The 12,811-nt window shown below is 36.8% G+C and overlaps 1 protein-coding gene across 1 annotated transcript in view; it reads right to left on the bottom strand.

Moving 5' to 3' along the window:
- Ankar (ankyrin and armadillo repeat containing) overlaps window positions 1-8,898 on the bottom strand; it is a 76,611-nt gene extending 67,713 nt beyond the window's left edge. The window contains exons 1-4 of the mRNA XM_046447416.1: window positions 8,298-8,898; window positions 3,879-4,316; window positions 2,389-2,552; window positions 1,650-1,753 (exon numbers count right to left, since the gene is read on the bottom strand). Coding sequence (XP_046303372.1) covers window positions 1,650-1,753; window positions 2,389-2,552; window positions 3,879-4,316; window positions 8,298-8,898 — 1,307 coding nt within the window. The remainder of the gene's footprint in view (window positions 1-1,649; window positions 1,754-2,388; window positions 2,553-3,878; window positions 4,317-8,297) is intronic.
- Between the last annotated feature and the right edge of the window lie 3,913 nt (window positions 8,899-12,811).

The raw sequence follows: 12,811 nt of genomic DNA, 5'->3' as shown, positions 1-12,811 counted from the left end.
GGAATGCTTTCAATTTTTCTCCATATAGAATGATGTTGGCCTTGAATTTAGCATATATAGCTTTTACAATGTTGAGGTATATTCCTATTATCCCTAGTTTCTCTAGTGTTTTGAACATGAATTGTTGCTGTATTTTGTCAAATGCTTTTTCGACATCTACTGAGATAATCATGTGATTCTCATCTTTAAGTCTATTAACAATGATGGGCCCTCCTCTAGGGTCCCTTGCCTAGGCTCCTTGCTGGGGTCCTAGCCCCCACCCCACCCACACCCGTCCTGAAGCCCTTCAGGCTGTGCCCTCTTTCAACCCTCCTGTGGTTTCTGCCTCTCCCAGACCTGCTTTCCTGATCTCCTTTCCAGGATGCTCACCCATTTCTTCATTTCCTCATGGTGAACCAACCTTGCATCCCTGGGATGAACTACTTGATCATGGTGCACTATCTTTTAAATATGTTTTTATATGCGATTTTCCAGTATTTTATTAAGAGGTTTTACATCTCTGTTCATGAGGGATATTAGTCCGAAATATTCTTTCCTTGATGTGTCTTTGTCTGGTTTTGGTATCAGGGTGATACTAGCTTTATAGAATGAATTTGGAAAGGTTCTGTCCTTTTCTAGTTCATGGAATAATTTGAGGAGGATTGGTATTCTTTCTCCTTTGAAAGTCTGATAGAACTCATCTAATAATCCATCTGGTCCTGGGCTTTTCTTTGTTGGTAGACTTTTGATGGTGTCTTCAATTTCATTGCTTGCAATTGATTTGTTGAAATTTACTATGTCCTCCTAATTTAATTTGGGTAGGTCATATATCTCTAGAAATTTGGTAAGTACACTCTTTAACCAAAACTCCACTAAAATTCTCTGATTAAATCATCAGTCTGAAATTGACTCAGTATTTTTTTTTCTCTGTTGCATTTGATGCTTTTACCTGTTTCCATATTCTTAAAATTCTCCCCATTTGGCTTCCATGCTGTCACACACTCCTGGTTCTCGTCTACCTGTATCAGTCCCTCTCAGACTCCTTTGCTCCCTCTTCTCATCTCTCTTAAAAGTTACTATGCTCCAGAGTTCTAGACTTGGTCCTATCCTCTCAACTACCTCCACACCTTCAAACAAACAAAATCTTCTTATATGCTTTTAATTCTCAACCTGTAATCCAAATGTTTCTTCTAAGCTCTAAATCTCATATTTCCAAAATTCAGTGTTGAAAGTGTAAAAATTCTAGAACACAGCACATACAAGATCTTAGATATACTGGGAGAAAACATACCACTTCAAAAAATTGACAGGCATAACAAACTGGTAGAAAAGGATTTTAAACCATATTCTTTTTGGAAATGGAAGTGTTGTATAACAACTCTACTGCTTTCAGTTATCCCAGAGGATTTGCTTCCCATCTCCATTCCAATTTAACCACTCTGCTAATTATAAACTCTAAGGATTAACATACAGAACGTATCAAAGTTCAGAAATAACAACAATAACAATACTCTGTTGAGGCAGTATGATGTTGGCCTTGAATGAGGCCATTATTGTTCTAGGATCACCAACATAAGGTTTTAAGTTAGCCTGAGCATTTTGCCACTTTCCCTGTTTCCTGCTAATATACAATATGTGATTAGTGTGAATAACTACTGAAAGTTCCTTACCTTTTTCCATGAAATTCCATAACTGGTATTGAGTAATATTCTTTGTAGCCTGAATCATCTGCAAACGTATTAGCAGCACAATCCCGTATTTTCTCTAAATTTTTCTAAAATATGAGTTATATTACTAAGTACATATCTTTAAACAAATCTAAAAATTATGACTACTTTAAATGAAATTGTATATTTATAAATGACAAATTTTTAAGATAGTAGCTTAGAAAATCCTGGTAGTAATAACTGTATGCATCCAATCCCTCCTTTGAGAATGAAGGATACAACACAAAAGGAAAAAATTATAATAAAGACAAGGTAAAGAAGCAATGACAATTGAAATGTGTGATGTCTATATGAAATTTCAGGTGAATAATTACTATTCCCAAACTAGAAGGTGTCTTTTCTAAGATTAATCTTGGAGGGAAATGGAAGAATTTTAGTCAGTATATTCATAGTTTTCTACTTTACTCTTAACTATTCTGAGACAAATATGTTCCATTGGAAATATGTAATTCTGACAGGATAATAAACATACCTAGTTTATTTGTCACTTTATCCCTGACATACAACATAGTTCCTTGGATATTACTTAATTCATGTATGTCAAAATAATTTGTGAAAAAATTAGTGAGTTGTAAGAATAATTACACAGTGCCTGTTGCAACATAAGCTCTTTCTGGTTGAAAAATAGGATAAAAAGAGTTGTGAAACAACAAACCATCTCAGGAATGATAACAATTTAAACCTTAAAATCTTCCAAAGCACTCTCAATTGAAGGGGTACTGATATCAAATTCAATTCCTCCATGAACATGAAAATATTGATTCTCTTTGTAGTGAAAATGCTGGCATTTAAAATCTCGTCCATAAATAAATGGAGGCAGTTCTCGCTCGGTCTTGACCTTGTCATCTCCAAAAATGAAAACAAACACAAAAATTTTATTTAAAAAGTTAATAACACATCAACAGTCATATTTGGAAGATCTAAATTTTCTTCATATAAGCAAAGTTAAAAAAATTCCACATGAAGTTAAAATTTTGGCAATTACAGTTTAAAAAATTACTTATGTTCTTTATATACATGACATTAAGAATATATTTATATCATGCATTTTGGTCATTTCTGTAGTTTTAGTGTACAGAGATCTCAAAGGTATAGTCAAAACATTATTCTACTTGCTAATTTCTGTGAATGAGCTCAAGACTGATATTTTACCCCTAATTATCACAAAAGATTGAAATTTGGTGCATTAGAAATCTTTGGTTAAATAAACAAAAAGTTACCTGAGTTAGTTTAGGTAAAAGGAGACACTATAAATAAATAGATGGATATTTCTCAAATGATAAAAATAACCAGCCTATATTTCTGGAAAGTAATGAAACCATACATATAACTTATTTAAAATAACAATTTTCTAAGATAACAGCAAGGATTAGATTTGTTCAATATTCTGACTGAAAAATTGTGGATGGTTTCATCAATGTAAGGTACATAACCCATTTTTTTGGCAGGGGGCCCAGGGATTGAACTCAGGGGCATTCAACCATTGAGTATCCCCAGCTGTTTTTTGTATTTTAGAAACAGGTTCTTACTGAATTGCTTAGGGCCTTGCTGTTGCTGAGGCTGGTTTTGAACTCTCTATCCTCCTGCCTCAGTTTCCGGAGCCACTGGGGTTACAGGCATATGCCACGAAGCCCAGCCATGATGCATTTTTTAAAAATTATTTTTTAGTTGTAGGTGGACACAATATCTTTATTTTATTTATTTGTTTCTATGTGGTGTTGAGGATGGAACCCAGTGCCTCACACATTTGAGGCAAACACTCTACAAAATACAACCTTTGCTGTAATCTCTGGTAGGTACAGATATCAAGATAATCCTGAGCTACAACCCCATAATGCATTTTTTAAAAATATATTTTTAGTTGTAGTTGGACACAATACTTTTATTTATTTTTATGTGATGCTGAGAATCAAACCTAGTGCCTCACACTTGCTAGGCTAGCACTCTACTGCTGAGCCACAACCCCATCCCCTATAATGCATTTTGAGAACACAAAATGCATAGAATATAAAAATAATTATGTATGTCACATATTTTTCATAACATTGGAGACATTAAATTTTGTTTTCTTATTCTTAACATTTTACATACCTAGAACCACATACTTGAAAAAACTGAATTTAAATATATATTTAATGTATATCTTATATTTGACTTTTGGTGATATCTTACCTGAAAAAGGCTGAAGCAGACCATTTAAGTATGGGACTTTCATCTTCTTTTTTAAACTCAGTAAAAATGGAATCAGAAAACATATCAACTTTAGATAGCCTATGCCTCTTCTGATTTCACTTTTCTTCTCAAAGTGTTTTTGAATAAGTTTTTTTTGAAGATACAACCTTTGCTGTAATCTCTGGTAGGTACAGATATCAAGATAATCCTGATTACATTGTATAGCATTGGTAAGCCAATAGGCTGTATCAAATATAAAGACATTTTCATATTGTTGAACTTGTGTGGTACTGAATGTCAACTTTAGCATAATATATTCAGCATATTTCATAAATACAGCTTTTTCTTCAGGACTGTTGGGATCATATGTTGGATCTTCATTCAAGTCTTCATCATAGATTCCATCAAAGTCTGGATCTTTTGTAATATCAGTCACACCTTCACAGAAAAAAAAAGAAAAAATTTAAATGGTAAAAATTTCATATGTGGCTTCTGGATAAATACAGCAGATTGTACATATGGTTTCATCTTGAAATCCTGTTAGGATGACAGTAAGGGAATAATAGATGCTAATAAAAAAACACAAGATGAACAGATGACTGAGTGAGTTTCTAAGCTGTGGTTTTGAACTGATAGATAAAATTTCACTAGGCCAAGACTGATTCCTAGTAGTCTGCTCTCAGAAAAAAAGAGTTGACTTCCTGCACAGTTCCTGGGAAACCCACTGTAGCTCTGTATTTAAGGCATTGCATAGTTAATCACAAGGTTTGAACCAAGTTTCCATTGATGTCAAGAATGGAGGTGCTAGCCAGGTGTGGTGGCGCATGTGTGGTGGTGTACGTCTGTAATCCCAACTGCTTGGGAGGCTGAGACAGGAGGATTGTGAGTTCAAAGCCAGCCTCAGCAAAAGCAAGGCACTAAGCAACTCATTGAGACCCTGTCTCTAAATAAAATACAAAATAGGGCTGGGGATGTGGCACAGTGGTTGAGTGCCCGAGTTCAATTTCTAGTACCCGCCCGCCCTCAAAAAAAGAATGGAGGTGTTGTTTTCCCAACTAGAATTATGAGGTACAATCATGCTGCCAGCTTGCCACCATACAGCTGCAACTACAAGATTCGATATCAGTTCCTTGAGCATGCCAATGGAGAGGTACTATTACTGTGTGGAAATCCTGATAGAACCCATCCAGCCTTTCTGATACATGAGCAAATCTGAAAATGTGAGAACATTAACCACTCCTGCCATGCAAACTTTCACCAACGGGGGACAGGAACCAGTAGATGGATAGGTAGTCTTCTCTTCTATCCTGTCTTAATCCATTTGAGCTACTATAACAAAATATAGCACAAATAAGTAGCTTAGAAACAACAAATTTATTTCTAATAGTTCCGGAGGCTGTCAAGTACAAGATGAAGTCAGATTTGGTGCCTGGTGAAGGTTCATTTCCTGGTTCATAGATGGTGCATTCTTGCAGGCTAGAAATGTCATGATATGAGAATAATGTCTTAATTTATTTGCATTTTATTTACATGCCTTAACTGGTTTTGGAGGTCCTAAACTACTGTCAGTGAAAGCATTTCTGGATGAAATTTAACATTTTTAAAGACTGTGGTCATGCCATATTATCTTCACCGATGAATCGACATGATGCCAAAATATTGGTGCCTTTGAGAAGAAAGACCAGACCAATCAAAGAAATGCAAAACCTAACAGAATTCACTGGATATTACTGGCAATGTTTATACTTTAAAAAATATTTTTTTTGTAATTGTAGATGAACAGCATGCCTTTATTTTATTTATTTTCATGCAGTGCTAAGGATTGAACCCAGTACCTCACATGTGCTAGGCAAGTGCTCTGACACTGAAATGTAGCCCAGCCCTGTTTTGTACTTCTTGACCCTAATCATCCTAATTAAGAACCTGAATAAGACAGTGTCCTTTAGGTTCCAGATACAGCTAGCTATATTCTTTTAGGGTCCAATGACCCTCCAATTCTAGGTACTTTGTATCTATTCAGATGGTGCTAACACCAGCCAAGAGAGAATTTCTGTCTTATACTCACTACTCTTAGAACCTACTCTCTACTAAGTTGATTAGCTTGCATAGAAATGAGAGCTATTAGTTATCTCAGCTACCTTTGAGTCATGGAGGTACTTAACACCTCTGGAAACCCAGCCGGTAGCAGGTGAGTTAGGTTTCCTTCCTGTCATTATGCACTTGAACTTCACAGCATTTCAGACATACATACTATAGTTAATGGTACAGATAGCAAACAAACACCTCTGTGTTTCAGCTTCTGAGATTTAGAGGTGTTGTGTAGTGCTGGAGGTGGTATTTGGGGATGACTACCCAATTGTAGCCATTGTACTTAGATCCCATAGCAACTGGACACCCGGGATATTCTAAATGTGGAGCACGATATACAGGAAATTTTAGGTGGCCTGCATATCATGATATTCTCTATTATGAAAGCATCTGTGACACCCTTATTGAGGGGCTTCTCTCTCAGTAAAAATGATTAAATTCCTGGGGGATACGCATGTTATATTTAATCTCCAATCTGATCTACCTATAATGGTAGAAACCCTCCTAATATTATGTATAACTATTTATTCCCCATATAATTATTCATTGATTCAATTCATTTAATGCAATTTAACAAATATTTAAACACTAAACTTACAAGAATAAATAAAGTAATTTGGGCCCTATTTTCATAGAGCTTATACTAAAGCTTATTGTTTACTTGTTCTTAACAGACCTTATTTTGGTGCTTTACAAGAAATAAAAGTTCAATGAATATTTGAAAAATAAATATATCAAATGAGAGTCCTTTACAAATTTTTGTATGTATAATTTCTGATTTAACTATCAATGACAAGGAAGAAAAAAAGATAAATCTATGAAACTAGCTTGTCATACGAATTTTATTTATGTTCTACCAATATTAAATCTTCCAAATTTTGTTGAGATACTAATAAGTAACTAATTTGCTTTTCTTTCTTTTTTTTGGTGGTACTGGGGATTGAACCCAGGGCCTTGTGCTTGTGAGTCAAGCACTCTACCAATTGAACTATATCCCCAGCCCTTTAATTTACTTTTCAAGGCATTTTATCTAGTAACAAGATCTACACTGACCAATTAAAGTATTTACTTTATCAAATAATTTTCTTCCCAATTGTATATTCCACTCAGATAAAAGTGGTTCGTTTCCATCTGCTTTACTATTAAAAGCTTCAGTTATCAGATATACTTAGTCAAGGGAAATCTAGATAATTAGGGGAGAATATTAATCTTTTCCTGCCTCAGTAAGTTTATGCAAAAATAATAATAAATAAAAAGAATAGCTAAGAAGGAAACATCTGAATTGCTGAAGGATGGGCTGTCATCATTTTTTTTATTTTTTATTTTTTTAATTTTTTATTGTTGGTTGTTCAAAACATTACATAGTTCTTGATATATCATATTTCACACTTTGATTCAAGTGGGTTATGAACTCCCATTTTTACCCCATATATCTTTTTTTTTTTTTAGTTTCAGATATGATAAAGTCTATCACTATGGTCTCTCCTCCAGTCAGATGAAATTACAATGCAGATGTACAAAAATTGAGATTTATTTTTTAAGCCTATGCCCAGAAACTCTGGAAATCAACTAGAAAGTTATTAGATATATTTGATCAATGAAAATAGTTGGCAGCAAGATTTGGGACACTCATGTCCTATTTTTCTCCTTATTCTACTGGACCTTCTGCAAAGGTATCATAAATAAAACGTTTTTTTAAAAAACTTTGATAAAAAATTATATAAGCTGATGTGGATCCAACAAGATTAAATAGAATCTATTGTTTATATTCAGGCTATAGAAAGTATAGCCTTGATGAGGAAGAAATAAAAATTAAATGAACTAAGAAAAGCTTCATGAAACCTAATGTTACTAAAATACCAAGATCTAGTTTTGCTAGTGCATATTCATTCTCAACTTGGATTCTTACATAATTCATTTTTTTTGAGGTTTATAAAAAAAAAACCCATAATGTGAAAAGTTAACCACTCTGGTAATCATTTTGTTTTCAAGTTTGGAGATTTTTCTCATTGCCCTCAAGTTCTACTCTTGGTTCTATTACTGATTTTCCTGCTTAGGTTCCATAAGATTAAAAAGTACAAACTGGAAATTATCAGGTGGTTTGGAGTCTGATCCATTCGGCAGTAACTGGAGATTAAGATGAAAGAGGCAAGATTGGTGGCATTTCTAAAAAAAGTCTTATTGAAAATAGTCCTTGGAATTAAATCTTTTAGAAATGACTGCTATATCTAGAAATTTATATCAAAAAATAAAGGCGATATAAGCTGAGCCAAAAGTAAATGATTCTAAAAATGGTTTCTAATAAAAATAAGAAGTATTAAATTCTCTTACCTGCTGAACTAAACTCTGCAAAAATATCTTTACTTGTTTGAGGTTTCCCCTCTGGATCAATGTCCATAATGGTACGCCACAATTCGGAGAATCGAGCTCGTTTTTCTTTGGGCATGTATATTCCATGCCACAGTGCTTTCAACATATAGTCAATATGGATCAGAATTTGCCCAATTCTGGTATCATAATAAGCTGGAGGTAACTGGCAAGAAGAACTCTGATCATAATTAGCTTCTAAACTGATTGAAGGGATTTGATTTAAGCAATAAATTCCAACAGACAATTCCCTTATGATCTGATGGACTTCTCTGTAATCTAATAGGGCCCTTGGGTCCATAGGAGTCAGTAAGATTGCTGTGGAGAAGCCCACGTTATTCATTTGACTCATAAGTCCACATGGCATGTCCAGTGGAGAGCGAACATCATCTTTGGCAGACAACCAGCTAACTAGTGCTGTAGTTAGTAACTCTTGTACTTCACTCCGGTCATATTTTTCAAAAAAAGCAGAAGCATTTCTCTGTACTGCTAAATTTTCCAGGTAAATTTCTTCATCTTGAACTTGATCAAATCTGGGTATTCCTTTTTTGGACAATCTTAACATTTCTAAGTAAATGTAGTGTGTCCTTTCTGAAGTTTTCTGCAATGGATTAAAAGAAAAACAATAAAATTTATTAAGGGAATGAAGCTGGATTTTCCTAGAAAAATTTGTACCTTGTATCTTTTTAAGGTCGATTTTTTGTCATGGTTAGCCATTACATTTTTTTTTTTCAATCTTAAATTAATTGCAGCTTTAGAGAGCTGCTAATGTGGGCATCACACTCGGAGAACTCAGCTCAGCAAGATAGGAATCATTCTGCCCACTTCACCACATGCCTGAGGTTTCACACCTTTCAAAATCAGAGACCAGGTGTGTCCATACTCAAGGCCAAAACCTATGGTCACCACCAGGTCGCCTCTGCCACGGACACTGAAAAGGACAAGGAAAGGGGAGAAGCTTACTATGAAGTAACTGTTTTCTCCTCTAGGCAAGGGAAGCTGTGTCCGCCATGGTTCCCCGAGTATTCGGAGAAGCCGGAGACGGTAGTTTCCTGGCGAGGCTTCTTGCTAGCTCTGGAGTTCACCGACAGGACCTCCAACCAGGAGGAGCAAGCTAGGGAAGCTCCAGAAAGACTCTGAGAGGAACTTCCTGGGACGGAAGGCCTGTTGGGTGTGGGGGTGTCTCCTCCCGGCTCTGTGGCTCTGCTGGCCCGCAGACACTGGGCTGGTGGTGCCAAGGCCGGAATGGAGGCCGTTGGTCCACAGGCCTTGGGAGAAGCCAGAGGCGCCCCAGGTGAGCTCGCGCGAGAACTGGGGCAACCGGTGGAAGAACTCTCGCGTGTATCCTGCCACAATGTCCGCAGCCAGCCTGTGGTCATTTGTCACTGCTCAGATTGCACTGTGTTGAAGAACCACCTGACCTCTTTCTAGAATTCAGTCCAGCCTTAATCTCTGGGCACTGTGCTCCTGTTTCTACTAACACACAAACACACACACACACACACACCCCACAGAGTGGCAGAGGCAAAAGCCCCAGGCTGTGAGAAGTCCCTAGTTAGAATCCCATCTTCATTATTTTTTTCATTCAGTAAGCATTTATGGAACTTCAGTTATTGAACCAGGCACTGTGGAGACCCTAGAAAATAGGGCCAACAAACACAAAACCCCCAGAATCTCTCAATTAAACAGATAATAGGTGTATTTGCCAATGTAATTAATTTAAGATGCAATGACAGTACTTGAAAGAAAGTTCACTTATACTAAACTGAATTGGAAAAGGCTGCCTTAGAACTTACTTTTAAATGGGCCTATAAGATGACAAAGAACTATCTAAGCATGAATTGAAGTAGCTTTTCACGGAGAGGGGACAGCAGGTGAAGAACAATTGAAATGAGAAAAAGGTTGACATTTTTGTGAAGCAGAACAAAACCTTGTATAGTGAACAAGAGATATGGGCATAAAATGAGACTGTAGAGGTAGGTGAGGGACAGATCATGATTTTGAACTTGTCCTAAAAGACTGGGCTAAGGTGGTGGTAGTGGATATGAAGGTGTCAACATTGTGAATGGATTTGAGAAATAATGAGGTAGTCTATTTGAAATATGTTAAATAGTCCTTGAAAAAGTGGTTTCAAAGCCACCCTGGAACTTCTGTCAGGAGCCATAGGGTGTCAGGATAGGATTATGAACTCAGTTGTGGACACAATTCACCCCAAAGTACCTGGAAGAGATTAGTAAAATATGTCTTGCACCTGGGCTAAGAACGGCACTTGGGGTAAGGTGTATAAATTTGGGCAAGCTTATGGTAATTGAAGTCCGGGGAATGTTGAAATCACCTAGGGAGAATGTACAGTTGAGAACCTGGGATAAAGACCTATGAAATTTAACATTTAAAGGTCAGGTAGAGAGGGTATGAATCAGCAAAGAAGAGAATCAAAGAATAGCCGGGAAGGCAGGAGGAAAATCAAAATTGGTCAGAGACCTAGAGAAGTGTTTCAAGAATTAGGGAATGGCCAGCTTCATTGGATGCTGCTGCCAGATCAGGGAACATGAGAAATTGAAACTCTTAGTACTGAGTTTAGTAACATGGAGGTCCTTGATGACCGTTTGGGGCAGAATATCTTTTACACCAACCATGTCATTATTATAATGAATATTAGTAAATATGTAATAGCTATTCCAAGACAAGTGATGTCAAACATCCCTATCTCCTTTTAAGCAATTTGTGTTTGCACATAAGAAATATATGTAAATTCTTCTTGTTAAAGGCTTTTTGTTCAGGTAACAAAATGGTTTGCTCTATGTTCCTCAAATCTTGGGAAAGATTTATTCCTTTGTTTAAAGATTAATACAGAACTTCATTCCAACGTTCACAAGATTAAATTGCAAGAAGGCTGTAAACCAGGACTCCTGTGGATTAAATGCATGAATGTACACACACAAATACACACACACACACACACACACACACACTGAAGCAGATAACCCAGAAATTCTTACAGAGGTTCTACTGATTACATTATTATTAACAATTCATATAAAGCTCATAGAATGTTGCCTGGCACATAGCAGAATGTAACAGATGTTTTTAGTTTGGTACTGTATTATTATAATGGTAATTATCATATTCAACTCTAGATTATGGGACTCACCTCGTAAATTCATCTACTCCTGACACAAGCAATGTCAATTTTGTGCTTAGCACCATAGAGATTCTTGAACTTACCTGCTTTCAGATGGAGGGATGAAAGCTATGCAGGTAATATCTAAGACTGATTTGCCCACTGCATTTTCCAAGGAATAAAGGCAGAGCATGTGAAAGCTTTTGACAGGCTTCTGTTTGTCAATATCTTAAAATTTCATATTGCGATTTAAAAAAAAAATCAAAAGAATGGCCAGATCCAGAAAGGATATCAGCCCAATTTGAGGACCGTTTCCAGTGATGTTGGTGTGGTGATTGAGTAACGTGGGTGGATGTTGAGTAATTGGTTGAGTAATGTGGGTGGATGTTGGGTTGGATTTAACAGATTAAAGTGTAAAGACAGCAAGTGTGGATGGGAGGCAAGAGATGGCAGGTAGAAGCAAGGTACAGTGGCACACACCTATAATCCCCCCAGCTTGGGAGGCTAAGACAGAAGGATCACAAGTTTGAGGCCAGCCTCAGCAACTTAGTGAGGCCCTAAGCAACTTAGCAGGGCCTCAAATAAAACTCGAAATGTAGCACAGTGATAAAATGTGTCCCTAGGTTCAATCCCCAATACCAAGAAAAAGAAAAAGAAAAAAAAGACGAGAAGTAGAGAAAGACGGAGGATCAGGATGTGCATTTAAATTGATACATAGATTACAACATTAAAAATGATGACAGAAAGGATCTGAGCGAGTAAGAGGCTGAAGATATCAAAAAGAGCATAAAGTTTCCAAAATACAAAAAGGGTTGTTAGCTGTCCATTGCTGTAACAAAATTCCTGAGATAAACAACTTTAGAGGAGAAAAAGATTTAGTTCTGCTCATGATTTTAGAGGTTTTAGTACATGGTCACTTGGCCCTGTTGCCTTTTGATCTGTGGCAAGGCAGTACATCATGGTGGGAAGCACATGGTAGAGGAAACTTGTTCCCCTCACGGCTGCTGGGAAGTTATAAGAAAGTGGAAGAGGCCAGGGTCATACTATCCCCTTCAAGGCCATGTCCCCAGTGACCTGACTTCCCTCCATTCAGTCTGACCTCCTAAAGGTTCCACGCTGCCATCAGCTATGGACCAAGATCTTTAACACATAAACCTTTGGGGGACATTTAATATCAAAACCATAACAACTAGTGATACAGAAAACAGGTAGAGACAAAGTCTTTTGATAGCTAGATGGACATTCCCCCTCACCCCCTGCAAAGAAGAGTGGTTTAGCTATAGGTAAGTTCCCCCCCCCCCCCACACACACACACAATGTGAGGACACATGGAGGTACCCAACTGTGACCCAAGGAG

The sequence above is a fragment of the Marmota monax genome, unplaced genomic scaffold, assembly GCF_021218885.2.
Source record: "Marmota monax isolate L192 unplaced genomic scaffold, Marmota_monax_Labrador192_F-V1.1 WCK01_AAM20220418_F8-fsc00007, whole genome shotgun sequence".
NCBI classification, from domain to species: Eukaryota; Metazoa; Chordata; class Mammalia; order Rodentia; family Sciuridae; genus Marmota; species Marmota monax.
The sequence above is the reverse complement of the archived record's forward strand: the minus strand, read 5'-3'. Positions and strand labels throughout refer to the sequence as shown.